The 17,646-nt window shown below is 40.5% G+C and overlaps 4 protein-coding genes across 4 annotated transcripts; 1 reads left to right on the forward strand and 3 right to left on the reverse strand.

The window, feature by feature from the left end:
- Positions 1-2,548: 2,548 nt before the first annotated feature.
- LOC101307124 lies at positions 2,549-4,141 on the reverse strand. Its single transcript, XM_004301706.1, has 3 exons — positions 4,001-4,141; positions 3,241-3,930; positions 2,549-2,815 (listed from the first exon to the last, which is right to left on the reverse strand). The coding sequence occupies exons 1-3, from the start codon at positions 4,139-4,141 to the stop codon at positions 2,549-2,551; spliced, it is 1,098 nt and encodes a 365-aa protein (XP_004301754.1).
- Positions 4,142-5,495: 1,354 nt separating this feature from the next.
- Positions 5,496-7,623, reverse strand: LOC101298517 (protein UNIFOLIATA-like). Its single transcript, XM_004300323.1, has 3 exons — positions 7,164-7,623; positions 6,493-6,899; positions 5,496-5,867 (listed from the first exon to the last, which is right to left on the reverse strand). Exons 1-3 carry the CDS (start codon positions 7,621-7,623, stop codon positions 5,496-5,498), a joined length of 1,239 nt encoding a protein of 412 aa, XP_004300371.1.
- Positions 7,624-9,613: 1,990 nt separating this feature from the next.
- LOC101298800 (pentatricopeptide repeat-containing protein At5g50990-like) lies at positions 9,614-15,621 on the forward strand. Its single transcript, XM_004300324.1, has 7 exons — positions 9,614-9,957; positions 10,060-11,886; positions 12,793-12,992; positions 13,700-13,768; positions 13,900-14,073; positions 14,841-15,202; positions 15,334-15,621. The coding sequence occupies exons 1-2, from the start codon at positions 9,807-9,809 to the stop codon at positions 11,574-11,576; spliced, it is 1,668 nt and encodes a 555-aa protein (XP_004300372.1). The 5' UTR covers positions 9,614-9,806; the 3' UTR covers positions 11,577-11,886; positions 12,793-12,992; positions 13,700-13,768; positions 13,900-14,073; positions 14,841-15,202; positions 15,334-15,621.
- On the reverse strand, positions 12,101-14,055 carry LOC101299091 (random slug protein 5-like). The gene is made up of 6 exons (XM_004300325.1): positions 13,907-14,055; positions 13,376-13,634; positions 13,092-13,128; positions 12,825-12,930; positions 12,444-12,554; positions 12,101-12,293 (listed from the first exon to the last, which is right to left on the reverse strand). The coding sequence occupies exons 1-6, from the start codon at positions 14,048-14,050 to the stop codon at positions 12,186-12,188; spliced, it is 765 nt and encodes a 254-aa protein (XP_004300373.1). The 5' UTR covers positions 14,051-14,055; the 3' UTR covers positions 12,101-12,185.
- Positions 15,622-17,646: the final 2,025 nt, after the last annotated feature.

The following is a 17,646-nucleotide window of genomic DNA, read 5'->3' on the forward strand; positions in this document are numbered from 1 at the left end:
ACACTCCACTGATGTACAAGCTTGGCATGCCTCACTGCCTCTCTCAGCTAGTGTAGTAGTGCAATTAGTTCAACTTTGTATAGAACCCAGGGACATGCCAATTACTTAACCATGGGTGGGCACTGGGCCTTGAACGTACACCATCAACGGTGGATAGTATAAAACAACATACACATGGAACATGTTGGAAGAAAAATTTTCGTAATGTTCAGTTCAACATCTCAATATCTTCCTCTCTAAACCATCACCAGAGTCGCCTACATTTCCTATCATGATATCTCCCCAGAGTTTCCTAGCCCAAGTTCTAAAAACACAAAAGCAGCCCCATAGTAACATGAATCATGCTGAAGCTCTCTAAACTGCTTACAATAAGTGACTGGAACCCAGCAGATTGAGCAGAATCAACACCTTAATTTCACCCTAAACAAATAACTACAAGTTAATTCTGTCTTTATCTACTTTGCTTCCACCATCTGCAAACCAGCATAGCAGCTAACATACCACCAGTGAGCACAGAGAGAACTATAGACCAATCCGGAGCCACCTCTTCTTCCTCTATTGTTGGCATTGCGGATCGGCACAAGGGACACGAGTTACTCGTCTCAAACCAATTGACAATGCAATCTCTATGATAAACATGTTCGCAGGGCAAGTGAGTAATCATCAGTTGCTGCTCATGAATGCCTTCGTCTACACACGCATTGTGATCAAAGGGCTCTGTACAAAAAACACATGCTTCTTCTCTAGCAGTATCTTCGAAACTATCAAGCCTCACTTTCTCTAGCCATTCTAGACCAACGAGGATCTTGGGTTTTATCATCCTGAGAGTATTATCCATCAGGACACAAATCATAGGCCGCCTAGGGACGTCGGCCGCCTCGACCCCCAGAAATATTTGATCAATAATAGTTGGCTGCATAGCTTCTGGGACGTCCATGCTGGTAAGAATCTCACCCCATATTTCTCTATGCTTTTGCCTTGCGGATGATTCCAAAAACCAAGGTAGTTCAACCGGAATTGTTTTGCGTGCTACAAGATATCAAAAGTAATAGCTGAAGGATCATTAGAAGGACAGCTTCCAGTAACCTTGAAGTGCAATATGACGATCAAAAGCGCGTTGATTGGGAGTCTATAGCGTTTAGGGTTTAGTGAATAGGGTTGAAAAATATCAGTTGTAAATTCTTGTAGAATGTCATTGGACAAGCTTGAAGAATTGACATAGTGAATAGGGAGCATTAGTAACTTGTAGTAGTTGCAAAGATATACGAGTACTGAGAAGAACAATGCAACAGACGTCAAGAACAATGTTACACAAACCAAGACTTTTGCCTCTTGAGGTTCAATTTATAGGCCGACTTATAATCCAAACTTATATCTCTATTTATATGCTCACAATTAGTCGGACTTATAATAGTATTCAAAATCATAGAAAGCTAAAAAACTCTAAAAATCCTAGATACACTACAATTACTTACCCAAAGCCTAAAGAATCGAAAACAGACTAAAGTCACTAAACCCCACCGAACCCCATATATAATGAACCAACGTACAACACATGAATTTTAGCATTTAAGTCTAACGACGCATTCAACATCAGAAGAAAAGAGAGAAAGAAACTTTGTATTGATTCTTGGACTGTTTAAGTCTTGATGCGCCGGATGCATGTGTAGGTAACAAAAGGCAAAACTCCAAAATCCGAAGAACATGGAAGTTCTTCCCCATATAATGAATAGGATAAGCAGTTCTCGGTCATTATCTCAAAATACTGCTGTGTAATTATACAACGATCTGTACTTGGTGAGGATATCCACCCGGTAACAAAACACTCTACTGGTTTGCTTTAATTTCATCAACAATAGGTTCTTATGAGCATTTCACTATGAGCCTATCAGCAGTGGGAACGAGTGGCTACGTCTGCGAATGCATATGTTCAAACAAGTACATGTATACGTTGGTAGGAAAAGAGTAGCAACTCCATAATCTGCATTACACAAAACTTTTATCTTAAAGAAAGGAAGACTCTGATACATTACCATTATTAAATTTGTTGCAGTCCGGTTAGTCGCTCTCACGCGAGTGAATAATTCCCAACAGATGATGAAAGGGATCGACAATGTGATCGACGCTCATCAAATGCTGGAAATTGCTCACGCTGCGTGAGTGCTACTAAGTTAGCATGTTCTTTCTCAGAAAACAACAATCAACTTGTTCTATTTTGTATAGAACCCAGGGACACATATAACTACTTAAGCATGGGTGGGCATTGGGATTTTCCTCATCATCAATGGTGGATATTAATCATATTATAAGACAATATACATGTTGGAAGAAAATTTTCCATAATGTTCAACATCTCAATATCTTCCTCTCTAAACCAGCACCAAAGTTCCCTACATTAGACAAAAGCAGCAGCAAAGTAAAATGGATCATACTGAAGCTCTCTAAAGTCTAAACCACTTACCAGTAGCTAGTGACGGGAATCAGCAGCAGAATCAACAACGTTTTATTAAACTTGCATTTGGGGATATATTTACTTGAACTGAACAGCTTAGCGAAATGTCACTGAAGGGGACGAGCCCAAGGGTATCTGAGCAGCCATCAAACGTGGGGTTCTTGAACGCAGTGAATAAGAGTTGCTGCTTCTCACTGGTAACTTTACATGTGTTGCCTTTTGGCGCTTGTTATTCGATTGATGAAGGGGAAGAAGCTCACTGGGTCCAAGTGGACTCTCTGGAGTTTGATACTTTCTCTTCTTTTCCAATAGCTCCCATAACAGCTGCTCATCTTTGGCTTGATCTTTCTCCATGCCTAAAATCTTCACATAGAGAAAAACAAGAGAGCATAGTAGTATCAGCTTCCAAAAAGTACATTATATCACACTGTCTAAATGAAGTAAGGAAAACTCTGAATTTCATCAAATTAGCTGAAATCTTCTAACGTAGTTTGGACTATACTTGTATTGGTTTCTAGGAATTGTTACAGTAAGAAGATAGTCAGTGATCTGATTAGACTTTCTAACTTAATAGATTTGGTAGCTTTATCCAGCTCTGGGAAACACTTGAAGCATTTCTTCAACAAAAGCATAATGTAATGTCGAATTAAGTGACTCGATCAAGCCAATGAAGCATTTCATTCTCATTCACTATGTTACCTAAATTATATCTCCCAATGAATCTGTCACAACTTCATATTTGCATCAAGTAAAATCATCAATCAAAGCAGGACAAAGGGGTGTCATACCTTATGTGAAGCAAAGCCTTTGGTTACTTTGGTAGATGCTTTACTAGCCTCTGGCAATAACTTGAAGCATTCCTTCAATCTCCTCACATATTCCTCTGATTCCCTAAGCCTCCTCATAGCCTCAGCTCTACTCTCTTCAGCCGCCGTGGCCTTACTCCTCGCCGCCTCCAACTCCGCCTTTGAATCCCCTGCCGCCCTGGCCATCTCCTTCACCAATCCCACTAACCCCAAACAAGCCCCATTTCTCAAATCAGCCTTAACCCCCTCCACATACTTCACCATCGGCTCACACATCTTCTCCGCCAAATCCTCCACCAGGCCCTCCACGTCAGCCTCCACCGACTCCAACACCGCACTCACTTCGTTGAAAATCTCCCGGAGGAGGTTCACCACCGCCACCTGGTCAACGCGGTCAACGGTGGATAAGTAAGCGACGGCTCTCTGGAAGAATCTGCGGAGGGAATGGCGGCGATTGGCTAGGGTTTGGACCATGCGGCTCTGGCCGTTGTTCACCTGGGACTCGATTTGCTTCAGAATCCGGACGAGCTGAATCAGCTGATCCTTTTGCTTCTCGATTACCATTTCGCCGGCCACCGCCGCCTTGGCGGCGTAGATCTCTATCTTCGCACACTGGCGGTTCCGATCGGACTGACCCGACCGACCCGAGGGTCCGGATCCCGATCCGAAACTCTACGAAAAGATTTTATATGTTAAAAAAAAATTGAAAGGAAAACCTAGAAAATTGCTTGTGAATCAAAACCTGATGCTGAGAACGCAAATCGGAGTCGGTTTGGATGATGAAGGAGGTGAAGCGGCCCTCCGTCGCCATCTCCACCGTCTTGAGACCTACGAGCTTCATCAGCGGAATCGCCAGAGACGCGAAGACGTCTTCGGCCTCCATGATTTACAGAAGAACAGGTCGATTAGTTTTCAGTGATTTGAATTTGAATTGGTACAAAATCGAAGAGAGTAAAAGAGGAATTAGGTACTTGGAGAAGGCCGATTTGGATCTGAGATTTCAGTTGGTGGAAAGCGTTCTTCACTTGTTCGTGGCCGCGGAAGACTCTGAGGAGCTTTGATCGGAGCTCCGCCGCTGGCGACGTCTCATATGATCTCCCGAGGCTCCCCATTTTTCTGGCGGGAGTTTCATCACACAGTGCCAGAGTGGGTTTCTATAAGCTTTTCGTATTTAAGCAACGGTTTTCATTTGGCCCCAAATTTTGGTTTCTTCGAAACGACAGTCGTTTTATCATTGTTTGAAATGAGCGAGAACGTCACCGTGTATAGACCCAGACCCAATTGCTCAAAGTTAAGAACTTAACCAAAAAAAAAAAAACTTAAGATGCTATAAAACCATAGATTAATCCAAAGTTTCTCTCTTGATTATCATCTGAACCTCCTACAAAGCTAAGGTAATGGTTCTTCAAAGTTCAAACCGTATTTTATTAACTATGTATGCTAATTTTTCGATGAGTTTTTATCCTAGATGCAAAATAAAAATAGATATGTATGTACGAAACAACATATATTTTTAAGCAAAAGGCGAATAGATCTACTTTTGTTATGATGTAACTTATATTTTGTGTTAACAAAGCTATATGAGGTAATCATTTAACAGTGTTTTGTTAACCATGTATGTATGACTAATATTCGTTGAGCGTTATTCATAATAGTAAAAGTATACATGTACATAACAATGTCTAAAACACGTACGTATATTTTTGTCACATCACATGTTTGAGTAACTTAGTATTAACAAGTTTGTGAAAAAAGCTGATGCTCAATAATATGAATGTGTATCTGAGTGGGTGTAAATAAGATTGAGTAGCATCAATAATATCAATGGATAGCTAATTCGATTTCTTGATAAATAGGAATCGACCAATATTTGATCAAATGTACGCGTATGCATACTTCATATTTCTTTTATAAAAACTTAGTGTATATATAGTGAACCCTGAATCGAGTTTCTTAATTAAATGGATGTAAAACATGCATGCGAACCTAGATAATTATGCAATAGTCTTACTGGAAGTCTGGAATGACTCAAAAGTAAAGAAATTATGGTAATAGCTAATAGTACTTGAACAGATTATGGTAGATTAGTACTTGAACAGTTACCATAGCTAATAGTAGGCAGAGTACGTTGTAGACCTTAAACATCCATCGACTAGTACTTGTTCGATTCTAGCTTACAGTTACACATAAAATTCACGGGTAAATTTCCCCAAACCCTCTCCCTCTGTACCTCTCTTTCAGTAGGGAAGCGGATCAGCAGTACCGCTTCCACCTGAGGCGGAGCTAGAGGCAGCGGCATTGTTGCGTTCGGCGTGACAAAGCTGACGAAGTTTGGTAGGAACATACCAAACAGATAGTCGAGGATGTGCACTGAAAATGGCGTCAATGTCCCAACCTTGGCCTGCAGCTATTTCCACAACAGGCCTGTAGCACGCCTGCCTCCATGCCCCGATGTTCTCTCCTCGCAGCTTGCACTCACGCCTCAGCGCAATTGAACGCTCCTCGTCCAGACAATGCAGCGCGTAGCAGTGAACGTAGTGCCGCATTTTCGGCTTGTTGATGTAGTTCGCTCCTTCCTCTTTCGCATATCTAAACACCTGGTTTGTGACCTGTAGATCAAGATTTATAGTGCAAGAAATTAATTCAATTATGGTATAGACTATGAACCAGAGCTGGCTTGATATATGTGTTTCAACTTTCAAGTAGCAAATTAGCAAATTTAGGAATGTATTATAATTGTTCATTTGCCTTTTTCAGTCTTCAAATCAATACATTACTGCTGCGTATGAACATCTATACCAATCACATCCTCTAATCAATTGAGGGGTTAAATCAGTGTCATATTTATGATTACTTATTAATTACAGCTTCGTGTTTAAAGTTCATATTACATCAGGGGATCAATCATCAATAGAGAATATAGAGTAACATTACCTCATCCTACATATCAAAGGTTGAAAACTGGCCAATTACTTTGGTGTCATGAGGAACAGCTGGTTAATTGGTACGAACTGGGATGGGTCTGCTGCAGCTACTATTGATTGATTGAAATAATTCATATCGGGTAAATTTGTCAAATCAAAATTATTACCGTCATGGGAATTCCCTTTTGAGCGAATAGTAGTTTACCTCCTTGTTACTACTCATTACAATGATTAACTACTGTTTTACCCACAGTAGCATAGCAGGAGAATTAATGCATGTGTAGGGTTTTAAGTTTTAACCATCACGTACCTTGGTGGGACATTTTTCACCGCGCTCCTTGGCAATGTTCTGGACCTGGGTCAGAAACTGATGGCACTGCTCGTAGAGATGGAAGAGGTAATCCAGTCCGTTCTTTTTGCCACGTGCCACCTCCCCAGCCTCCGTGACGACGAAGGGGTGCTCCCTCTGTCTCTCTCTCCCACTACCCCTCATACCTAATGCCCTACCCGGGCGCTCCCCTCCTCCTCCATTGATTCTGTCATCGTTCTCTTCATCCTCATCATCATCAATACCCTCGTTACTACTTCTATGCCCACCACCTCTCCTAATCCTCCTCAGCTTCTTCCGCCTCTCCGCCGCCGTACCCCCTTCCCATGCTGCTCCTCCGCCACTCCCCACCATCTCCCTCTCTTGTTGCACTGGCTCCTCCGACAGCCCTGTCCAACCATCCCATCACATGCATCAATATCATATTAATGGATCGAACACACATATACTCAAATAGACATGTAGATATACACCTTTTATTTCCCAGTAAACAATATTCTGTAATCATTAGACGCTAATAAGGGAAATACTTCTGTGCAAAGATTAGGTCTAGCCTGTTAAATTCTCACTAATTACCAAACAAAGCAAAAGAAAAAGGTAAGAAGTCAGATCGATACATATACGAGTACTCATGTGTTTGCTAGGAAATTAACCTTCTTGTGAGAGAGCATCCATAGCGTTGGTGTCACCGGAGAGAGCGTGGCGCCGCCGCGAGTCCTCCTCCTCAAGTCGTCTCTTCTCAGCTCGGATGGCAGACTTGACGCCGTACCTCTCCCCGACGAGTAGCTCCACCCGGAAAAACTGACACACGCTGTTCATCATGTCGTCAAGCTCCTCATCCCTCATGTCCAAAAGCGTGCTCACAGTGAACCCGAGCTCCGCTATCCTTGCCGCCGTGTAGTACCTCACTCCATAAGCCCGGAACATCTCCTCCAGCCCCCCAGTCTCCCTCGGCGCCCGCACCGAGTAACCAGCGGCTGCGGCAGCCGCGGCGACTTGTTGGGGAGCAACTGCGGCCGCGGCCGCCGCCTCGAGCTGAAGCCGGTTCGGCGGAACAGCCATGCCACGGAGGTCCCACTTGAACAAACTCGCAGTGAACGCATTTGGATCCATGAAGCTCAGCTCAGCTCACCCTAACTCTGTTTAGTGTTGTTCTATCTCTCACTGTGTCAGTGTTTAGTCGTAGCTGAACACTCACCTATTTTGTGGTTGGGGAGAGCTGTAGCTGTTCCGGCCTATAAAGACAACTATTTGACCTTTTTTCCCCAAACTACCCCTGCATTTGATTGTTCCCGAGGAGGGAACTATACCCAAACTGGGGATGGATCCAAACCAAACCAAGTTATTGCAGAATGTGATCCCGCTCGATAAGTAAATTTCAATTTATTTTTTTTTACCTACGAGTTTTACTTAGTTTTTTAATGTCTAACCCCAAAGCCTGTGCAATTCTCTGAAATTGCTAACTTTCTTGCCAGATTTCCACGCACTTCTAAATCCCTAGGTTTTGCATGCAGTATTATTAACAACGTGATCGAACAGCAATTTTGATTGGTTGAAATCACTCAAACCTACATTTTTTTTTACTGTAGCAAGTAAAACCCCAATTTAATTTAGTAAAACAATTGACTACCTAGCTAGGGCTAAGAACACAATGTCAACATTACTGGGCAAAACAAGACTCCCAGTAGACTTGCCCTTCGGAGTTCGGACCTCCCCGAAAGTTTGCAATATTTGCAAGTATTGGCATAATGGAATTCCAGGACTGAGATTGGTGTTGGGGTAATAGATGGTAATTTTCGTCCTTCCGTCGATCACTATCCATCATAATGAACCCTGTTGCTTTTCAAGGACAAAGGACACTGAGACCTGGAGAGAGCCCATATCTTGTGTAAGATTTTCTGAATCTCAAATCTGAAACTCTACCCGAAGACGACAAGCATGCAAGGGCCTTTTCGTAGTTTCATGAGGGAGAGTAAATACATAGTTACTGTTCCTTGGCAACGTAAACATGGCAGAGAGCCTGGGTACTAGGGTCAGTCGTCTCGATCAGAAAGGCTGTTTCTCTTTCTGTACTTGCAAAGATGAAAACTGAGATATCGCCGGGTGGCAGCGATCGCCTGTAGCGGCGGCATACATGTTCCCGTCCGGGGATCCAACAGGTGGCCGCAGACGAGCACCACGCGGCGGGCGGAGGAGAGGAGATGGGGATCGGGTGGTGGGCCATGAATGATGGGACGTGATGGGGGAGGTGCAGGAAGATTTGGAATTTGGCGCACTTTGTTTTGGAGCTTCGACTTTCTCTTCTTTTGAGACGAGGATGGAAATTATTAATTAATATTTGGTCAACAAGACGGTTTTTTTTGAGGTAGGGACCAATGGGTGGTCGACACGTCGTGTACCTTGTTCTGGGTTGGGGATGACTCGTCGGGGCTCAGGGCAGAGTCTGGACTCTGGAGCACTGGCTTTTACGTTGAATGGTTTTACACTTTTACTTTGAGCTATGCTCTTCCTTTTACCTTGTCGTTTCAGTGCTTTCTCGACCTGGGAATTACTTCTCTCTCACCTATAAAGTGTACTTTTTACTATGGGCACAGTGATGGGCATAGTACGTGGTGGTTACTTGGGAGCAGAATTAGTTGGGGGAGCAATGTGTGCTTGTGTTACTATTCATTATGGTTATCTATGATTCTATGGCAATCTGACTTGGAGTAGTTCACGTAAGATGAACCCCTGCGAGGTAGTCAGGCAGATGATGATTGAATTGAATCGATCTTCCATGTGGTGAAGTGGTCGAGTGAGGTAATTTGGTTCCACATGGTCGAATAACAAAGATATAGTCATGTATAGGTTATTGCGAAGATATATTACAAATGGCCGCACATACTAAATGATGAACATAGTTGAGGGGGTACCCTATAGTTGATTCATTACTATGCAAATTGATATGTCGACAAAATATATATAAGAAGATAAATTAAGTATACGTCAAGTTATAATCAAGCTAAAAGTATTTGCAGCAGTATTGCTAAATTAAATTTTTTTTAAAAATTTATCAACTTTTCAGATGAATAAAAACTTTAACAGGATACCTAAATAAGAAATCAGACTGGTTGAGTCTTCTTCGTCTTCACACAACCTAAGCTTATCTTATAGTTGCGATTTATTTCTCTTTCACTTCACAAAAACAACTTCACAGTATACGGGCCGGGTGATGGATACTCGGGACTCCGACCCACTGTAATCAAAATCAAAAGCAATTTTAGAAGCTGGCTATGGCGACACGGAGGTCTTGACAGATGACGAGGATGATACATAGCCGAGTAAAAGGGGCGAAGAAGCTTCTAAACCCCTCCGCTGACTCACGCACCGTCATCAACTCGCCGACGCCGCAGCTGAAGAACCTCCCCTTCACCTCCTTCAACGGCGCCCAAGCATCTCGAGATAAAGGTAATAAGCTAACCCATCAACCCACTCTGCTCTTACCTCACACACACGTTTCATGAAACTCGGCATCAAATTATGAATGTTTATATTTCTCAATTCTTTCAGAACACCAAAAACTCCACCATGTTCTTAAATCCTGCAAACTCCACTTGGATTCCGCAACTGCAATCCAAACCCACGCTAGAATCGTTACACGTGGATACGGCACATACCCTTCTCTCCTTGCTTCCCTTTTAGCTGTTTATAAGCGTTGTGGTTGTGTCACTCTTGCTACGCAACTTGTGGATCAAATTGTCAATTCTGCTTGTGGTGTCAACTATTTTAATCTCGTTATCGAAAGTTTAATGAGGAATGGGGAATGTGACATTGCGAAAAGAGTGTTCCGAAAAGTCCCCAACCCGGATTTAGTTACTTGGAACACTGTTATTGGAGGTTGTGTTCGGAATGAGCGTTTTCAGGAGGCTTTGGGAGTGTTCCGGAAGCTGGTGAGGTCCGGTTTGGAGCCGGATGGGTTCACATTTTCGTCTGTTATCACTGCGTGTGCGCGGCTTGGGGCGCTGCATAATGCGCAGAGGGTGCATTGTCTGATGATGAAGAAGAGAATCGAGATGAATTTTATACTGAGTGCGGCTCTTATAGATATGTACTCAAAGTGTGGTAGAGTGCAGACTGCTAGAGAGATTTTTGGTAATGTGCGGCATGATGATGTCTCGGTTTGGAATGCGATGATTAATGGATTGGCGATTCACGGGCTTGCTTTGGAAGCAATAGAGATGTTCTCGAAGATGGAGATTGATTATGTGTTGCCTGATTCAATAACTTTTGTTGCCATTATGAAAGCGTGTGGTCATTGTAACTTGGTGGAAGAGGGTCGCAAGTACTTTGATTTGATGACAAGTCGGTACTCAATTCAGCCAGAAATTGAGCATTATGGAGCCATGGTTGATCTCTTGGGTAGAGCGGGGCTTCTTGAAGAGGCTTATGCAACTATAAAGGCCATGGCAGTGGAGCCGGATGTTGTTATATGGAGGGCACTTCTCAGTGCATGCAGGACTCATAGAAATCCAGAACTTGGAGAAGTTGCCATTGCCAATATGTCCCGTCCCAGGAGCGGGGATTATGTGTTGCTTTCAAATACCTATTGCTCTATAAAGAAGTGGGACAGTGCAGAGAGAGTGCGAGAAATGATGAAGAAAAAAAGAGTTCGTAAAAATCAAGGGAAGAGTTGGCTTGAGTTGGAAGGTGTGATCCACCAATTCAGGGCTGGTGATCAGACACACCCTGAAATGAAATCAATATATAGAGTGTTGGAAGCATTGATCAAGAGGACCAAGTCGGAGGGCTTTGTGCCTGTGACAGAGTTGGTTTTGATGGATGTATCTGAAGAGGAAAAAGAGGGAAATTTAAATTCTCATAGTGAAAAGTTGGCGTTGGCCTATGGGATCCTGAAAACAAGTCCTGGAACAGAAATCAGGATCTCAAAAAACCTTCGGATCTGTCACGACTGTCATTGCTGGATAAAGTTGGTTTCAAGACTACTCAATAGAGTTATAATTGTGAGGGATAGGATTCGTTTTCACCACTTTGAAGGTGGTATGTGTTTGTGTGGAGACTATTGGTAGCCAATACCATCAATATCTGGTATGACTTGTCAACGAAGTGATTACTGTATGAGCTGTTTTGTAGAAATCTAGAAGCACTTGAAGGATAACCAAGAACCTATGTGATACTGAATAATCTTCGATTCCTATACCCCGTCATACCCCATCAGGGTAACACTGGGAGAGAGCCATCATGGTCCAGATATTTAAACTTGGTCAACTGCTAACAAACTGACTAGAGGTGAACTACTTTGAAATTTAAAGTTACTGTTAAGCAGTAAGCACCATATGCAATGGTCGACCTACAGCAGATCGAGGCTCATAAGTACTGGTACTGTTACAATCAGTCACAAGTATGGTTTTAACGCTAGTATTGAAACAACACTTTTTCACCCTGAGATGGCATTTACATGTTTCTTTCCATATGTGAAGCTTAAATCAAACACATGTGGTCCATAAAACAATGTAGGCAAATTACATGCATTCATAGTATGAGTAAGGGGTCTTATCCATTATTTTGAAATACTTAATCATATCAATCCATGCAATAAAAAGATTTATGGAGAAAGATGAACTTTTTCTCATGACTTGTTTGCTTTTTTCTTTGCCATGGTAATCAGTTTGCACAATCTAAATAGGAACCAGTGGTAGTTTGCCTCCATATATTTCAGGAAGTTGGCTTTCGTCAATCTCTTCAAGCAGAGTTGATTTCAGCATTTTGTTCTCAACAAATACTATCTGCAGAAGAATGAACAAAATCAAGTATATATAAGCCTGAAGTTGTATACCAGCGTCAAGTGTCAGTGCTGCTTATACTGATAATGTTGCATGGCAAAACAGCGCAGGAAAGTTAAAAACATCTTCACATGTAGAAATTCAGAAACTTACCTTCTCCTTAGTTTTGTTGTCAATGAAAGGGCAAACGATTTTCCATGCTGTCATAAACACGAAAGGCACATGAACAATGAACATCTTCCCTAGTCTTTCTGGATAATAGTCCTGCAATTATCAGTATAACTGTTATGCATTTAGGAGATTTTTCTAATGTTTAGTTTCTGATAAGGGCACCATCCTTTATTTTTTATGCTTCTCAAGTTTGTTTGTTTGTTTGTTTGTTTTTTAGCTTTTTTCTGTATGATTTAAGAAAGTTAAACTTCTCAGTTTGGTTATTTGGTTGATATGTTGTCCAGATTTTTTACATATCTGAGTAATCTGTTTGTTTTACTTTGTTGTACAGATAAATGATATGTAGTATAGTGGAGCAGAGACCTGCAAAATGGAGAGAGCTCCTAGGTATGCTCGGATATCACTGTTTGAATATCCCCAACCTTCCAGATCACCTATGAAGATAAACTTCTCCTGTCCTGGTGGCATCCTGAAACATCAAGTTCAAATCATCAAAAATTACAGTTTTGGAATCTACGGACTACTGCTATGGTACTGTATCCTCATGATCCAAAACTAAATTTCTGTGTTACATCTTAATTCTTGATGCACAATGGTATGTTAAATCCCCTTGGAAAATAAAGAAGTTACCTTGCACATAACTTGTCGAAAGCATAGACTACATAACCTGTACATACAAGAATACACTGTCTGAGTGGAAATGTAAATCTTATTTTGAGATTGGATGTTGCAAGCATCCACTGATTTTGCAGTGAGAGATTTGTAAAGTTATTGCAAGGCTTCTATTTGTTTCTCATGATAAAATTATAGATATTTGTTAGAATCATAGACCAAGCCAGTATATCTACTCAGTTTCTTTTGAGCCATAGGTTATAAGTGTTTCATGTGAAAGATATCCAGATGTAAAAACATACGCTTAAACTCCTTCAGGCCCCCTTTGACTTGAAAGTGTCTAGCACCTAGTAGAACTGCTATTGGACATCCCCTCTTGTCTGAACCTTGTGAAAACAGCTTGTTCTGTGCAATTTGATTGGGTACTTCTGAAGCAGAAATTGAACCATTAGGAGCAAATGATTGTCTCCATTTCAAGTATTTCAGGAACATGTCTGATGCCTGCTCCACATCTAAAACACGAGCACGTAGGAACCTTCTTAACATCAGATCATCCACTTCCTGCACACAAATTACATTTACACATTTCACAATTTAACAACCTGCTAATCAAGACTTTGTTGCAGATTGAGCTTTTCCTCGGCAGAACATAAGATCAGATGTAAAACATACTGGGCTGACATGAGCACAAGCAGGTAATTTTCATTATTGGTTACAGATCAATAAAGTTTACCTGAAAACGATCCTTGTATACTTTGATATAGTTTCATTTATATTCACTAGCTTTATCTGTATTAACTATAATTTTGTGTTCACTTGTATATAGCAATCACCTTGGAGAAGGCATCTTTCCTTTCAACAAATACTCTCATCTGACGAATTCTTCTCATCTCCTCCGTCTCTTGGGTGCTGCTTTTCATCTCATTACTTGTAGTTGTATGTAACCTTGCTACCGCTTGTTCTGCTTCATCTTTCATGGTTTTGTTGGACTCCAACTCAGGTATTATATCAGAATCCATGGTCTTTTTTCCCTCTCTTTCTCCCTTACTCTCTCTGATAAAAATGAAAACTAAGACCTGGACAGTGCTTAAATGCTAGTTGCCGTTGAGGATGAATAATGAAATTATCGTACATTATGACCTCAAAATAGAAAAAAGAGGCTTTGAAATGTAACCAAGAACTGTGTTAGGTGGTTCTAAACAATTTCAGCTCCTTAGAACTTTATTCTATCTTTGGAAATGTTATTAATGCTGAAGGCAGCCATTTGGGTCCAATATTAAAGCCTCCACTTAAATGCTAACAACTGACAAGTCATAAGAAATACGGACTTGATGCCTTTGCTGGGTATCTCCACTGTGTTTTTGCTTGAGTTTTAGTTTTAGCCGTCTTTATATATCTAGAGGTGTGAGCAAAAGAACCGGCGAATTCAGTACGCTAAGTTGGAGCATATCGGAAAAATCATTTCCTATAACTAGAAGAATCTTTGTTTATTTATTTTTATTCTGAATTATGAAGTTGCTGTAACTGTAATATAATCACCATGAGGCAATGCATGATATACCTCTCCCACACGGAATTGAATTAATTTGGGTTGATAGAAATAGGGTCATGCAATATATATGCTGGCTTTAATAAAGCGGTCAAATGTAGGGTTTGTAATATTTGCTATTACCAGAGATAATAAACTACTGCATCTGATATTCCATATGCCTATTACCAGAGTTAATAAACTACTGCATCTGATATTCCACATGCATATTATTTCAGGAACACAACAGATTGGTGAGATGCATGACCTGGGCAAGACATCACTTTTGAAGACAAATCAAAGCTTTTATTAGTTACACCAACACACAAGTTCACATGTGCACATCTATGACACACCATATCACACTACAGTTAAATGTTATATCAGTAGTTGCAATTTTCAATATTACAATTTCTCATAACCCCATTGACCCCAAAAGTCATAAACAGAAGATCAAGTAAAAACCTAGTGATTGTATGTGATTCAGAAAGATATGATATGTAATCATGTTTAGTACCTTGGAGGAAGGATCCTGGGCTTCAACAAAAGCTCTCATGAGACGAGTTTTGGTCAGCTCCACCAATTCACTGCTGTTTTTCATGTAATCATCTCTCTCTACTACTGCTGCATCTTTGGAAGTTTCTTCTTCCTTAGACTCTATTTTCTTACAGTCCTTCATACTCATCTCTCTCTCTCTCTCTCTCTCTCTCTCTCTCTCTCTCTCTCTCGCAGAGACAATGGCAGAATGTATAAGATCTCTGATAAATAGAGATGAAGCTGGAAGAGAGCTCAGGAATGCTGATGGAGAAATAGAGAACTGCAGATTGAATAGGACTTTTCTAGAAAGGCATAAGTCTTCTGTGGCCACCTTTTCCCGCTCAATTAAATTCTTCTGTCCGTTTGCTCCCCCATCAATTTCAACTCTAAAGGAGTCGAGGAGCTTCATTAATGGCATGTATCCATCTATCCATCCCAAGCTGTACACATGCATAAGAAAATAGCAAAGCTACAAGTTATATCATATAGTTCTTTCTGTGAGCACCATATGATATGGTGTCAATCGTATAAATGAAGCACAATGCAATCTGCGGCTAGGAGTAAAATTTCGGTGATTGCGGAAATATCGACTCTCCAAAAAATAGAAATTTCGTTGAAAATTTCGGAGAAATATCGATAGTAATAAAATATTAAGAAAATTTATGGAAATTTGAAGAAGAACAAGAAAATTTTCAATAAAACTTTGAGAGATGTTTGTTTTGTCAATTATCTACTACATTTAAAAAGAAAATCTTGACAAAACATTAATCTATAATGAGTTCTAGTAATTTAAGGTGAATAAGTAAATGCTGAATCGTTGATAAATCTTAAAAATTTACTTAAATTTTAAAATTTAATTTATTTTTATGGCTTGAAACTAAAAAAAGGGCTAGACCATCATACCTTATATATGTATATGATACATGCATTGCATATGGAAAGTGTAGGGAAAAAAAAAAGGAATAGCAAGTCGGTTATTAATTTCCATCAAAGTTTTCAGATTCGAAGGTAATATATATTATAAAGAAGCAGACAAACACCATAAGCTCGCTTAGCACTGTTGGCTAAGTCGTTTGAGAGCAAATTGGCCAAGCGAGGTTCAAAACCCGCTGCACCCAATTTCTGGCGTTTTGAGTTGATTTTTGGTCAAAAATCAATCACTTTGATGACATGGTGATATTTTCGTGAGATTTCGAATATTTTGGCGAAATATTAAAAAATATTGAAAATATCAGATAATAAACTATTAGAGGGTGAAAGACATATTGTGATATGAGAAAAACGAAAATATCGGCCATTTTTTCTTCCTTGATCTGCGGACGGGTACGCGGTACCCTAGTCTTTAAGGTAGGGTACGCGGTATGCTGAGCTATGTTTGCAGAGTTTGATTAAAATAAATTAATAAAAATTCTAAATGCTAATTCTAAATGATTTTAATTTTACTTAAATTACCTTTATTAACATACTATATCAACCACAGTCACGTCAATTACTATATAGAATTTTGATTTTCCTTTTAATTCTTTTATAGAGAGATTGTCCCGTGATTATGTAGTAATCAAAAGACCAAATGTGCAAATCACGTTTTGAATATTTGTTCCTCCAATCCTCGCTTCATTCAGCCACCGAAGTTGAATCCCAAAAATGCTCGCTATCGGGAACCTTCATAAAGGAGTTGAGACACATCATCACCACCTTGGGAATTTGGGTTTCAGAGATTTTGATTTTCCGGAAGCCGAAGAAATCAGAGGTTGGATGGATCTTGAGACTTGAATTCATGACCCGCTCCTTGCCAATAATTGGGAATGCTCAAAATGGCGATCTGGAATGCGGGTTGCCGGTAGGAGGAGCGAATCCGGCAACACTGGTTATAGCTTTGCTATTTTCTTGGGTCCTTCTTTCTTCTCAAGATTGCATTGTGCTTCATGTATATGATTGACACCATATCTTATAGTGCTCTTCTGGCTTTTTCTTCCATTGTTTCCTTTATTGGTAGGATGTATGGAATTCTGGTAAGTATGTTATATGGAAATATAGTGGGTTCTGGTTAGGGTTGGCATTTTGTCCTGAGACAAACCAGCCAGTCAAGATTTGAGCTGAGCCAACGATGTCGGTAGCCGACTTGTCGGTAGAGAGGAGCCTCGGCTCGGTTATGGTACACAATTTTGTATATCAACGGTATACCGTACCAACTGAGATATACGTATACCAGCTAATATACGTAGACTTGAGACTCGAACCCATCACCTCGTGGATGTAGAGGCTCATGTCCAACCACTAGCTCTTCTTAATAATATATATGCAAAAACTATATTTATTATCTTACAGAACTCATAAAGTCAAAATAAGAACTTAACAAACCTATTTCAAAGCCTCAGATGCTTTTCCTTCTTCATTCCTAGCCTATCTTTCTTTCGTTTCGTTCCCAAATTAAGGATTTAGGGCAACTCAATTGCATTCGAATTCTAGTTCCACAGTCTTCATATTCTTCCTCTTCTTTCTTTGTTC

The sequence above is a fragment of the Fragaria vesca genome, linkage group LG5 (assembly GCF_000184155.1).
Source record: "Fragaria vesca subsp. vesca linkage group LG5, FraVesHawaii_1.0, whole genome shotgun sequence".
Lineage (NCBI taxonomy): Eukaryota > Viridiplantae > Streptophyta > Magnoliopsida > Rosales > Rosaceae > Fragaria > Fragaria vesca.